At 37.5% G+C, this 13,771-nt stretch overlaps 1 protein-coding gene across 2 annotated transcripts in view; it reads right to left on the bottom strand.

Annotated features, from left to right (window-relative positions):
* Positions 1-13,771, bottom strand: part of PIP5K1B (phosphatidylinositol-4-phosphate 5-kinase type 1 beta) — a 96,691-nt gene that overhangs the window by 48,968 nt on the left and 33,952 nt on the right. Inside the window, exons 4-5 of one of the 2 annotated variants that reach the window (XM_066569523.1) lie at positions 11,662-11,743; positions 10,887-10,955 (exon numbers count right to left, since the gene is read on the bottom strand). The exons of the other annotated variant lie outside the window; for it this stretch is intronic. Coding sequence (XP_066425620.1) covers positions 10,887-10,955 — 69 coding nt within the window. The 5' untranslated portion in view covers positions 11,662-11,743. The remainder of the gene's footprint in view (positions 1-10,886; positions 10,956-11,661; positions 11,744-13,771) is intronic. 2 annotated transcript variants of the gene reach the window in all.

Raw genomic sequence — 13,771 nt, 5'->3', positions numbered from 1 at the left:
GCTCACTGGGACTCCCTGGTCCCTTCCCACAGAATTGCTCCTCAGCCTTGTGCTCCCAGCTCGTGCTGCCCTCCTGGATTTGTTTTCCCAGGTGAAAGACCTTTCACCTGTCCTTGCTAAACTTCAAAAGGTTCTTCTTTGCCCACTCTCCAGCCTAAACCTTCCAGGTTTTCCTGCAGCATGGCTCTCCTTTTCAAAGTGTTTACTTGATCCCTGAGTGATTTTAAGTGCTCTGGATGACCACATATGAAGACACGAAACAGCACTGGACCCAACACCAATCCCTGGGGGACCCCACTTGTGCCAGTTCCCAGTTGGAAAAGGAGCCATTTACCCCCACCCTGGGGGCTGCCTGAGGGTCAGTTCCCCACCCACTGCATGAGCAGCTTGTCCAGACTGTTACACAACAGCTGGACAGGAAGTCATCCAGCAGACTTGTTGCACAACTTCACCAGAAAGCTGTGGGAGACCGTGGAGAAAGCCTTGGAGAAACACAGGCAGACAACGTCCACTGCTTTCCCCCATCAACCAAGCAGGTTACTTTGCCCTGGAAGGCAATCAGGTTTGTCAAGCACAATTTGGCCTTGGTGAACCCATGCTGGCATTTCCCAATCATATGCTTCATCTGACTTGTGACGGCTCCCAAGAGGATTCTATCCATAACACTTTCCTTTGCCTTAGTATTAACCTTCAGAATGCACAGCCAGACCCCAAACTCCACAATATTGTGATCACTGTAGCCAAAGCCATCACTAAGTGAGATATTGCAAAGCTGGTTTCCTTGGTTAGTGAGCAGCCAGTCCAGCCATGCCTCATTCCTGGTTAGCACATCTAACACTTGTATGAGGAAGCAGTCCTGTATGCATTCAGGAACTTGATGGATGTTGTGACCTGCTGTATTGCTTTACCAAGAATGTCTGGATAGTTGAAGTCACCGAAAAGACCCATGATCTGTTATCCAAAAGTTGCTAAGCAATCCTGATTAAGTGCTTCTTTGCCCTTTTCATCTTGGTTTGGAGGTCAGTAGAAGATGCCTAATCTAAGATCCCCCTTTGAGATGTCCCTTCTGATCTTGATCCAGAGGCATTTGATAGGGCTTCCACAGTCACTGTAGTTGACCTCTATATGTTCATGATTCACTTTTAACCCAGAGCACAACTCCTCCTCCTCTACTTTCCTGCCTGTCTTGACAAAACCTATAACCATCCTTTGGGATCCTCTAAAAATAGTTGCAATCTAACAGGATATTCAAATTGCTTCAGGATTGTGAAGCATTCATTATATTCTGGAAAAAAACAGTCACAAATTCCAGGTGATTGTACGTGCATGCCGAGGAATCACAATGCAAGCTTATGGCTTAAATGCTGATTCTAGATGCAAATAAATGTATTTATTACCTTCTGCCTAAAATTCAGTGCCAGAGATCCATTGACTGCGGGGAGTCTAGAGAAAAATGAAATGGGGAAAGCAAAATCTCTCTGTAAAAATCTACTCTTATAAAGTGCAATGACTAAATTCAATGGCCTGAGCTTGCAGAACAGAGAAGGCTTCAAAACAACAGCATGAAATTGTGATACTATATATTTGTAAATTGAGACCATATCTGAAACTTTCCCATGCTGAATAGACAGTCATGCTGCATGAATTTGAAAAAAAGCAGAAGTGAGTCAAAATCAGAAACTAGTCAAGAATGAATTTTTAACAAAACATGGAAGGAGTGAATAAAGAAAACCATTGGGCAGGGAAAGAATGCTATGAGGAAGGGAGTATCTTCCCTTGCATGATCACCAGTTTGAAGACAACATGTTTGGTCCCTGTTTTTAGGTTTTATCTCCTACCTACTAAACAAGCAAGAGACTAGCAGAAAACACCAGAAGTTTCATGATCAGAACCACTTCAGCGCTTGAATGGAACCATTTCAGGAGTGAAAATTACATAAGAAGTGGTTGAAGTACACAAAGCTAATCTTGTTCTAGTTCTTGGAACATCATATACTAGAGTGGCTGCTTATTTTTTTAAAAGACAGAGGTGTGTAGCTCTTAAATAAGTAAGACTGCACCCCAAGCAGAACTTGCATAACAGTTTAGAACCAGAGATTTGGTGGGAACAAACAACAGTCCATTCTGAAAGTGCTACTTTGACTAGTAAAAAGATTTGGCTTTGTGTCATAAGAAGAGTCACATTTTTCTTTCCTTGAAAGGCTTCTATTCATGAATGATTAATGCCCAACAAAAGCTGTAATTATGTAACTTTGATCAAACCAATACACATACAAATAGTTTCTGCTTCATTGCTGAATGCCCATCTTGTTCACTGCCACAGCAAGCAACTATGTTTGAAAGAATAGCAGATAGTACAGTACAGAGGACATGCCATTCCAAATAAACCCTGACAAAACCCACCAAACTTCAAAAACACCCAAGACAAGTAACCTGGCAATGTGACTTCAAAAAGAAACCTCTGGATCATTATCAGTTTCTCTGAGTCAGGATTGAAGGCAGTTGAGATGGTAGTTCATGTTCGGACTCAGGTGTTTATTATTTCTTATCAGTGAAACAGCTTCACAACCACAAGTTTGGCAGCCTTTTATTAGCAAGGCACAAAATGGCTAACAATCTCTCATTACAAGGTCTTTTAAGACTAAACTATCCAATTAAGAGAGGACACCTAGATTATTTTCCCTTTTAACTCAATAATTGATCTCTCAAAGCCCACAATGTGGACTTTTCTGTCCAATTATAAAACATCACCCAAACCCATGAAGAAGAAAGGAATTAGAAGGTAAAGAAGAACAACCTGCCTCCACCCTAAAACCTCCATCTTGCTTCATATTAATTTCTATGTTCTAAAACCCCAAACTCTAAGTTTTCCACCCTGTAATATTACACAATTCTAACCAATGACACACCTATAATCCCAGTGCTATCGATCAATTTTTGAAGTCTTCTCCACAGCCTCAGGTCAATTGCCACGTTTTCTGGTGGGTCTGTGCCTTTAAGCACAGAAAGTTTAAAATTCTCAGCATCCAGGATTCCAGCTGATCATCTTTCAAGCTCATAAAAATATTTGTAGAATTTTTTTTTTCAAATTTAAAAGACCCACAGACTTGTAGTCTCCAGCAGGCAGAATGTAAGACTTCTAATACAACAACACGGACCTTTCCTACAGGTTACCTTGTTAATTTCCACTCATATTCAAGAATGTCATTAGTAACTGACTATCATTTCTGCAGTAACCACAGAAGTTGGTTTAGCAGAAAAGTAATGTTATGAAATCATTCAGAATGCTTTAACAACAGCTTTGAAACAAATTGAGAGCTGCTACAGTATGCTGAAGGCAAGTGCTTGTCCAAAGTCCACTTTTTGTCAATCACCACTATGACCAAAGGCTGGTAACTCAGTATGCACTTAGCAACTGACAAGTATTTGTTTTCACAGTCCATAAAATAAAAACAGAACAAGCCTTGGAATTCATCTTTTAAACAGCACTTGTCTTAATTTTTTATATTACTATTAATAATATTATTATGATCATTAGATCCAAGGAAAATATAAAGAAGTTCCTTCTTAAGCCTTAGAGGAAATGTTCTTGAAACATCCATTTTATTACTACAAAAATGTATTTATAGGAAACTGCAAATGCAACTGGAAAAACGGAAGTCTCTTGTGATTTTTTCCTTACTTGGGCACCTCTTTTAATGCCCATTAAAAGGCATTAAGGCAGCAAAAGGCAGCAAAATCTAGTTTCAAACCTAAGCCCCTTATTTATTTCAATTTTTCTTGAATACTCTCCTGCTGCAAAGCAAACAATAAAATTCAGCCTTCTGCACCATGGGTTTTTTTCAGTCTTTTAGAGACTGAAATAAATTTTTCCTCCTATTAGTCTCATGCAGAGGTTCAGAAAATGGCCCTGAGATTATTTATTAACTGTAACTGTAAAGCTGACAGTTCACAGGGACAGTACAGTGAGTCCCAGATAATTTAACCTGTTATCAACCTTCTGAAGATCAAGAAATATTAAGGGATGACAATAACCAGCAGGAAAATAAATGTTGATGAATTTTAGGTTATGAAAGTGATTGAATTTATAGCAAATGCTGTACACTATGACAGCTGTCTTTGTTACATAAAGGGGCACAAAGTAAAACTTCTCCTATCCTCCTTCTGCTGTTTAGGATATTACTGTCTACTGCACAGGTGCTTTGATGCTTTTATCCCTGCATAAAAAACCAAAACTGATCTCATTATGATGAAACATACCTTTGCCTCTTTTTGTCAAAAGTAACCGTATACTTTTTCTGTATTTGTCATATGGAGGCCTGCTAAAGGGGTCTGTAGATACAAAAAATTATATGCAGACTCAGAAAGTATAACAGCAGCATATAATATAGAATACAGGTATATGGAATAGTTGCATCACTGATAAATATTCTAGCACTCAATGCACTGTTCTCTTAAATTACTTTCTCTGCAGATCAGTCTTCCATTTGCTCTACATTACTGCAAACTGAAATCCTTTCTTCAGAGTAGCAAAATCAGTGAGAAATTAAATCCTCTCAAATCAGGTCTTAAGTTCGCACATGATCCCACCAATAAACTAAGCAGGATTTAGACATTATTTTTCCTAGAAATAATCACTTTCTGGTAGCCTTCTAAAACCTAAATTTGTTATTTAAATAAAATAAAGGTGTTACTCAGACATTCATAATGCATATAAAGGCAGTTCATAACCAGATAACAAAAAACGCCAAAAAACCAAAAGAAAAACCCCAACCAAAACCAACAACAACAAAAAAATCAACTAACTGAAACTATTTAACAACTGTACAAGTTAGGGACAAGGCTACTGAGAGGATTGAAAAAGTCTGTCCTTTGAAGTAACTGAAAAAAAAATTCAAGGATGGCAAAAATATGGATATTGTAATTTCAGAATGTATACTATAAATTGCCAATAATAATTTCTGTTAGAGTGTGAAGGTTGTAAGTTACTGGTAAACCTGACAAAACACTAATGTGTCAGTAAATGTACAGACTACATCGTACATAAAGATTTTAGATATGGTAAATGGATTTTTTTCCTTTAAACAAGTGTCCTTATAATTTCTAGGTAATTGTATGGGACTATTAATGGCATAAATCATTTAACAAACCATGAGCAGATTGGAGCTGAGCAGGAGGCTTAATCTAATTTAATAGAAGTTCCTCTCTAATGTCATTCAGTTATTTTTCCACTCATCTTTCAAGTCTCAATTGCTCTTTGCCAAATCTATATGCATTTCCTACATGTTCATGAAATGTAGCTCTAACATTCTGGGCTTCTTCAAAAGTAGATCCTAGGGAAACCCTTTAAGACATCATGAATGTGAACTTTGTCCTTGTTTTTTCATGTTCTCCCCTTTTATAACATTTTATTGCAGCTGAAGTTTGACCTATGAACTTTCTATAGCAAAGATGGTGATTTTTCCAGAAGACAGCTGGTTTATTGCAGGTGCCATAAAGTGATGCAGAGAAATTAACTCTACCTTGGAAATTCTTCCTCATTTTCACCATGAAAGGCAAAACTATGATTGCTTGCTTTCACCTTCTTTACTACTGTCATTCTTACAGGTTTTTAAATCTGCCAAATGAAACAGCACACCTAGCTACCACAGCTCTTCATAAGAGATGGGGAGAAACTGACTTCTGAACAGAAGTCTTCACTGGTTAACACTGCTTTGCAACCACGCATCCCACAAAGTAATTGTCACTGGTTCATTTCTCTCTGCTACTGTATGTGGAGAAATCTGCTTTCATCTTCCTCACTATCCCACCCTTCTCCTCTGTTGGACAATGAAGTGGACTGCGGTAAAACAGCTACCTGCCTTCAGGCAAAAGTCTCAGTGAAATAAATAAATTCTTTAAAAAAGGAAGAAAAATATTCATAGGTCTCACTTGATCAAAATTGTTGAAGCTACATGGCTTATGCCAGATCTGAATTTTCTACTACAAGTAGGCATTTGATCTTCAGTTTTACTAGTTAACATAAGTACTAGGAATCCACCCATGCTATCAATTCCCTGCAAACACAGTTTATCTTTTCCAGACTTCTGAGAAGATAGAACCTGCCATAAATTGTATAAACTCTTAAGCGAAACCATTTGAGGAGAATGCCTGTTGAAAAACCATACATCTTCCTCAAGCAATATTTAAAAATAGCTCTCTTAGAATATTAGGAAATTTCAATTAGATTCAAGATGTACATGTGGTTATTGCCTAGTCCATTGCTCTTGCACTTGATCTGTCTTTTTGAGTGCCTGCTGTGCTTACAGTCTCATTGAAACAACACTTGACACTGTTTCCATTGAAACTTCCGGATGGAGGTGGCTACCACATCTCAGCATGCTTTCTGCAGCTGACACATAATAAATCACAAATAACACATGAAAATAGTGTTACCAGAAAATCCCATTAAAATAACTAATCTTAACTGTTTCTCCACAACTTGTGACTATGGGTCACTACAGCCGTAGTACTCCCCCAGTCTTTCTTCAGTTCACACTTCTCTCTAGCAACTGTTTGTCCACCTTCTGCAGGTCACACTTCATGAAGGTGGACTCCTGCGCATCGTGTGTGTGTCTGTGTGATTGTTACAGTTCAACTGCAATCAGAATGATTTCCTTATCCAAGCTGAATCTGCTCTCCCTTTGTTTTCTAAAATTGGATTCAGGTGACTCCATGGCTTTCAATTAATTTTTCCTCTATGTCAAAACATTTATGCTTAAGCTTCAGTAGTAGCCATGAACCCAACTAGTCTGGTTGTTCTATTTTGAGGAAGAGAATTTGAGACCTCTGAGCTTGGAAGTAGCCATAGCTCCAGGCAAAGTTGCAGTCATTTTGATATCTTTATAGGTGCATAAAATCTGCCACTGAGGTCCCAGTACAGCAAAACTTTCAGTGATGAAATTGCAGTGTCTCCAAGAAAAAGTACTCTACCTGCAAGCATTAGATGCAGAGCATAAGTCAATGCTAAAAGAGATGGAAAAAATGCTGCTTGCACATGTTTGCAAGCCAGCTAGCTATTGGTGACAATAGGTAGCTGGTTTCCTTTATCCAGGCAAATTTCCCTTGCTCCCGGCAAAGTGACTCACGACATGCAGTTTTGAACAGGTTACATAAAGTGCTTGTAATACACTAAACAGAAGAGCTGCAAGATATGTAATGGCAAGAAACAAATTCTAATTATATACTTGTGTGGCAGCCTTCAGACTAAACAGAGATTGTGGCAATCCAGTAACAGATTTTCACAAGTGCACATTTACATCTATTTTCTGCTGTGATTTTCTTCTACACTTCTAATGTGCTTTGACAGACCTCTCTGAGCCTCATTCTGGCCACCATCCTATTATTAAGCATCAGGATGCTACTGAAATCTGATTTGACAGGCAACAGACTCAGGGCTTGTGTGATTGATGGCATTGCAATGCAGAAACTGCATGTGTGTCAGCAACTTCTCACAAGAAAGTCTGCAAAATAGAGAGGAAATGAAAAAAGCGGCAACTGCATACTCCAGATGTCTGTGACTGAATACAAATATCCAAGAGAAACTATAGTCTGGTGACCTGATTTTTGCAAGCATGCAATGGAACAAATAACCAGTCTCTCTTATATCCCTTACCTTGTTTCTCTGAGAAAAATCCTCACAACAAAAAAAGGCCACAAACCCAAACAAACAAAAAACCCAAACAAAAACCCCAAACCAAAAGCAAAAGAAACAAAGCTAACCAACAAAAACCCCTCCACCCTGAAAGAACTGGCCACAGTCTGCACAATTTACAATTTCTTTGATCTCAAAGTTATTTTAATTCTCTACCTTAAAAGCTGCATGGAACATGTATCTGTGAAGTGTCTCTTTCATTAACTAAGTTCTTTGATCTGGGTGACTGAAACACTTTATTATTCATATTCACACTGTAGACTTAACAACTTCTCAAAATTTACAAATAGACAGAAAATCCATAAGTAGTTTCAGATTATGATGTTTGCAAAAAATGCATGAGGCTGAACAGCTTAGCAGCCCCACCTTAAAAATCACAATTTAAAAGAGAGAAAAACACCCTGGTTTTCAAAAGGGAGAAAAAAAAAAAACCGCAACCAAAAAACCCCAAAAACCCCAAACAAACAAAGAAACACCTAAAAATCTAAAAATCCCCAAAACAAATAAAAAGAAAGTTGTGCTCCCTCTTCTCTCAAGACTTTGACTACATAACAACAGACAATTAAAAGCCAGAGGAGCATTTATGTCAAAATGCAGCCCCAGAAAAACTGAAAGCTTCAAAGAAAACAGTGGAAAGAAGGAGCATGATTCACAATAAAAATCATGCTCTGTCTTGGTCTAGTTATGCATTTCAGAGTCCGAAAGGATAGTGTAACAATGCTCATGCAAGCTCTTTCACAAGGTTATAGTAATTTAAGAAATTTCTTGGAACTTCAAGATGTTTACATTCATGCAGATGGCAAGTCAGCTGACTACTGTAGGAAATTGAAGAGCTGGAGATTCAGATTATTATATTAGTTCAGATAAAGCTGTTACCTACCTCTATTTCAGCTGAGATTAACAAAATAAAAAAGGAAATATTGCAATAATCTAAAATTTCAGAGAAAAACCTGATAGCCTTACAGACTGCTTTTTATTCTGGAAAGTTTTATCAAGGAGTCAGAGGTGCTCTCCTGCAGATAGCTTGTTTTCACCTAACTCAGGTTAACTTAAAGCAGTGAAATACAGTCATTACTACAGAAGTTTGTAATACATGGATAGCAGTTATAACTACCTGAAACAACCCAAGTAGCTGAAAAAGCACCAGCTGAGGAAACAAGCTCTTCCCCAGACCAGACTTCTGGAGAAAGTGGCACAGGAAGTCACAGGAAGGACTGTAAGTATGTTTCAATCAAACAAGAGTAACAATACATGACTGGAGAACTGTAAATAGAAAACCTGTGGGCAATTTAAGACAGGCAGCTTCTGGCTGCAAACAAGCCTTCTACAGAGTACGATTTCTCTGTGTAACTTACCTAAAACCATGGAGTTAAATGAGAAATTATATGAAATGCCTCTGATGAGCACAAGTCCTACCAGGCTTATGCTATACTTCCAACATACACTACTAATACCTCTGAATGTCCATTTAAAAACAGAAACAATGTATATAGAATATCTGAAGGAGGTGAGGATCACAGAATCACAGAGTGGTTTAGGTTGGAAGGGATCACCAGGGGAGTCATCTGTTTCCAACCTCCCTGCTAAAGCAGAGTCTTCAATATTTAACAGAAGGTGCAGAGTTTCTAAGGAATTTGACTTAAGAAAAAAGAGACATTGTTAAAATGAGGCATCAGGCAAATATATGTTAGCAGTTAGCTCTGCACGGATAAATTTTGAGATCAAAATTTATTAATATTTTATTAAAATTACCACAAAAAGGCAAAGTATGATGATACTATTAGGTAATAATACTAAACTATTAGGGGCATATGCAGCACAGGATCTTGAGCACAGAACAACTGAAGGTGTAATTACATGAAAAGGAAATAAACTGGCATAAGATACAACAACTGGCAGTACAGAGACAGAACCTGGAGGTGACAGTCACTGTGATACGTGAGTGCGATGCAGCTGTGAATCACAGGTCTTGTCAGAGGTACTTCCAGCAGATACACAGTAGAATTTGCGCCATAGTGAGAAGACTTTCTACAGCTTCTTCTGAAAGGCTGTGAATTTATAGTTGAAGAGGAACAGAGAAGAGTATGTGGGACAACCAGGGGGAATGGAAGCTTGCCTATGGCTATTACTAGTCTAGTCTAGCAACATAAACCTGGAGAAGTTCAGGCACCAAACATTTCTTCCTTTCTCATACTAACTGTCAAGACAAATTCTGACTTCTACCTTTTAAAGTCATCAGTTGGGAAATTTGAACTAACCTGTATTAAAAACAAATATTATTTCCTTTCATTTCTGAGAAAAATATCTGGAATGCTAAGGCCACCAAGGTACTGGCAATGTAACTGCCAGGAAAAGGGATGGTAAAAGAAATAGCTTATCGATCTCCTTGACTTTACCAGCAGTTGCTGGTTACTGTAAGCAACACCCAGAAATTAAAAACCCTAATCACTGCATGTACTACAGAAGCATGTGGACTTCTAGATTACAGTGGCTAGATTACAGAATTCATTTTAAAACATAATCACCATTTCTTTGAGATGATCTGTCAAAGTAATGATAAAATCCAGTAGCTAACAGTTTGGTTGTGTAAATATGTAAAGAAAAATTTGCTTTTATAGCTCAGCTTAGTCATCAAAATTGCTAGTGGACTTAAATAATGCTGGTCACGGACAATCTGTATCAGAAAAACAAACCCCATACCACTATCAGCAATATCTAAATGGACTATTGATGCATGCTCCTACATTAAATATGTTCTCTCTTATACATCTCTTTAAAAAAATACTTAGCAAACAAAGTGGTCTGCTTGGCAAAGTGCTGGAAAGATGCTTTGCTTTTCAGGTTTGTAGTCTAGACACATTACATAAACACTCAAAGCATTTGGAAACTGTAAATTTCTTACAACAGTGTTTAAGGCCAGAGATGTGTGTGTTACTAAGAGCAAAAATTTCTATCAATCGAGCAATATGGTATACTTTAAAACTGGACTAAACAAGTTTTAAATAGTCAGTTCTGTGGTGGATAGAAATATTTTATGATTTCACAGAAGGGATAAAGTAATTTCAAAACCCCATGGAACAGGTTTTATTTGTTCTTGGTTTTAATAAGTTCTGAAATATATTCACATACAGCAGGTCTGAATTACTGACATGAAGGGAAAAACATACAATAAAAAGGTTGAAGCTTTTATTTACCTTTTTATATGTTTTCTCTTCATTTGCCTTTCCAGCAGTAATGTCTCCATTTTCAGTAACAGACGACATCTAATAACAGAAGCTTAAGTTACAAAGACAGTATTTGCTTTACAAAGGTAATTGTTCAGAAAAATCCTATAATTTATTATCCATTTTTGCTAAATTCAAACTTCTCAGAGATATTCCTAGGGTATTCCTTGTACCCTAGGAAGTATTTTCCACACAGACTAAAATGACAGCACTGGCCCAGCAATATGTCCAGCATATGACTGATTCTACATGACTCTGCATCTTTTCCCCACACCAGTGTGCAGTGCGGTCTTGCTCCTCAGCCTACTGCGTGAGATGTTCTTGAAAGGGCAAAACTATGAAGCTCATGACTCAGATATTCAGTGGCATGTCTCAGTAGTCTAAGGTCCTTGGCTGCATCAATATACTGTATCTCCTCAAATTAGCAAGGAAATAATAGACTACTACAGAGTTGCAGAATATTCTGAGTCCAATGTTCACTGAGTCCAATCCTTAAGTGAATTGCCCATATAGGGATCAAAGCCGCAGCCTTGGCATTATTAACATCATGCTCTAACTATTTGACATTGTATCCTATCACAGCTGTAAAGCCATTCTAGACCAAGAATAAACCACTAAGGTAGAGATCACCTTGGTAAGACACTCTGAGTGCGTTTGCCAAAGTAAACAAAATAAAAAGGCAAAATGACATGGTTTAAAATAATTCTAAATTTTACCAATACTTTAACAAGGGAATTATACTTACCCTTATGAACAACAGAACAGGTCATCTGGAGCTGAGAGTGAAGATCAAGCCATTCATTGGTGGTGGTAATATTTTTCACAGCCTATTATAAGAAATATCTGTCATCATTATGCCTTAACAAACTTTCATCTCACAGAATAGCTGTAGATTTCCTTTTATTACTATTCTTCAGCCCAAGCAAGCATTCAGCTACAAGTGAGGCTTTTTAAGAATCATGTCAAATAACTTGGTTACTATAATTAGAAATTGCTATACTTAAAACATATTATAACTTAACTTGGTTAATATACTTAGAAACTGGCAGTATTACACAGGAGGGAATCAGTGCAGAGTAATTCCTTTTTGCCCTAGATATTTCATCCCTGTGGCACAAGCACCTCTACAATAAAACATTTAGGTAGAGCAGTGCACATACATGCTCTGGAGTGTTGTGTAGTTACATGTGTTATTAATCTTATAGCTGTGTAATCTCCAACCAGTTATAAGAAATAGCTGTGATGGTTTGGAAGACAGCACATTGAAAAGTCACAGATTACAAATTAAAAAAAACCCTAATGATACCTCAAATGAGAAGAAAATCTCACTTTGTCTTTAAGCAGTTCAAACAGCATCTTGTACATAACAAAAAATTGGTTTAAGAAAGTATTCTAGGGCCTCATTCACTGATTTTATTTTCCCCTAATCTACAGGGTATACTTAGCACTACCAAGGAACCTTTTAATAAAAGGAGTCAAAGTCACTATTTTCCTTTCCTTTTCTTCAGAGAAGCATCTAAGCCAAAAAAAAGAAAAAGGTGGGTCCCACAACAAATAGAAACTTGGAGTTTCTGAGAAGAAAACAATGCCTCCTTAGAAAAAGACACTTCTTACATTGCATACCAGTACTTTCCTCCTGCAGCTAACTGTACTCTTCATTGTAGCCTCCATCTAAGAAATGTGTGTTAATGAGTAATTCCTTCATTTGGATATGCATTAGCAGTCTCCTATGCACTGAACTCCTATTTAAAGGCAATGACTTAGTTTTTATAGCTTTTTAAATTGTATGTAGTTCACCTCACTCACCTATATTCACACATTTAATATTAATATTCACCCATGCTTACAACTCTATCAGTACACAAAGGCATCAAGAACTTGCTAAAATAGCTTTTGCAGGAAAAGAAATGTCATTTTAATTACTAGTAGAAGACTTTTTAAATAACTGATCATTGGTTTAAAACACCAATCCTCACCCAAGCTGTTGTTCTCCACATACCTCCCAAGACTATTGATACAATATGATGTTCCCCTACACACAAAACTTCCTAAATTATGAGCACACAGATTCAGCAAAAGCCAAACATAAATGCAACATGGGAGCTTTCATGCAGTAAGTTAGCTGAAGAAAGCACTCATACTGTAAGTGGGAGAAAAGCCTGTTTTTTCCCCAGCACAGACAGAACACTTCACTTACGTGAAAATATACTCCTGCAATGCTGACAACAATAGGAAACAGACAACAAGAGACCAAGTTCAGTAACTAGCAAGTATAAAAACTCATACACCATAAAGAAGGTAAATTTTTCCTGTATGTGTTAGTTCAATTCCTAAAGGCATCTAGAATAGAACTATTTTTGTTCTAATCTTTTGAGAAACAGAACACACCAGTCTATCTTAACTGTGGTTGTGTTAAACAACTTTCAAAATCTGTGCTGTGACAACCATCTCTAGTTCCATGCTAACAATTTTTTGCAAAGCAAGTAATACTTTGTGTATTTTCCTCTTGCCCTAGAGCTACTGAAGCAGTACATGGTGCCTTCTCACATGCTTTATAATGTGCAGAGCAACAGCTACTGTCTCAGTTCTGATGAGGTTTAACAGTTCAAAGACAGGTCACAACTTACAGTCTTGGACTCACTTTCAGGCTAAGCCACAACTATTTAGTTTTTTGTTACCATAGTAGGAAACTACTGTAACTAAAGCACTGAATCTCTGTATGTGTCTGACAAAGGAAAAGCTCACAATATACTAAGACGTGGGGTAGGGGCGGGTAGAGGAAGAAAACATTTCATTTCAGAAATACTGTAGTGTGCTGACTTTGGCTGGAATAAAGTTAATTAGCTTCACAGTAG

The sequence above is a fragment of the Molothrus aeneus genome, chromosome Z, assembly GCF_037042795.1.
Source record: "Molothrus aeneus isolate 106 chromosome Z, BPBGC_Maene_1.0, whole genome shotgun sequence".
Lineage (NCBI taxonomy): Eukaryota > Metazoa > Chordata > Aves > Passeriformes > Icteridae > Molothrus > Molothrus aeneus.
This window is presented reverse-complemented; position numbering and strand designations above follow the sequence as displayed.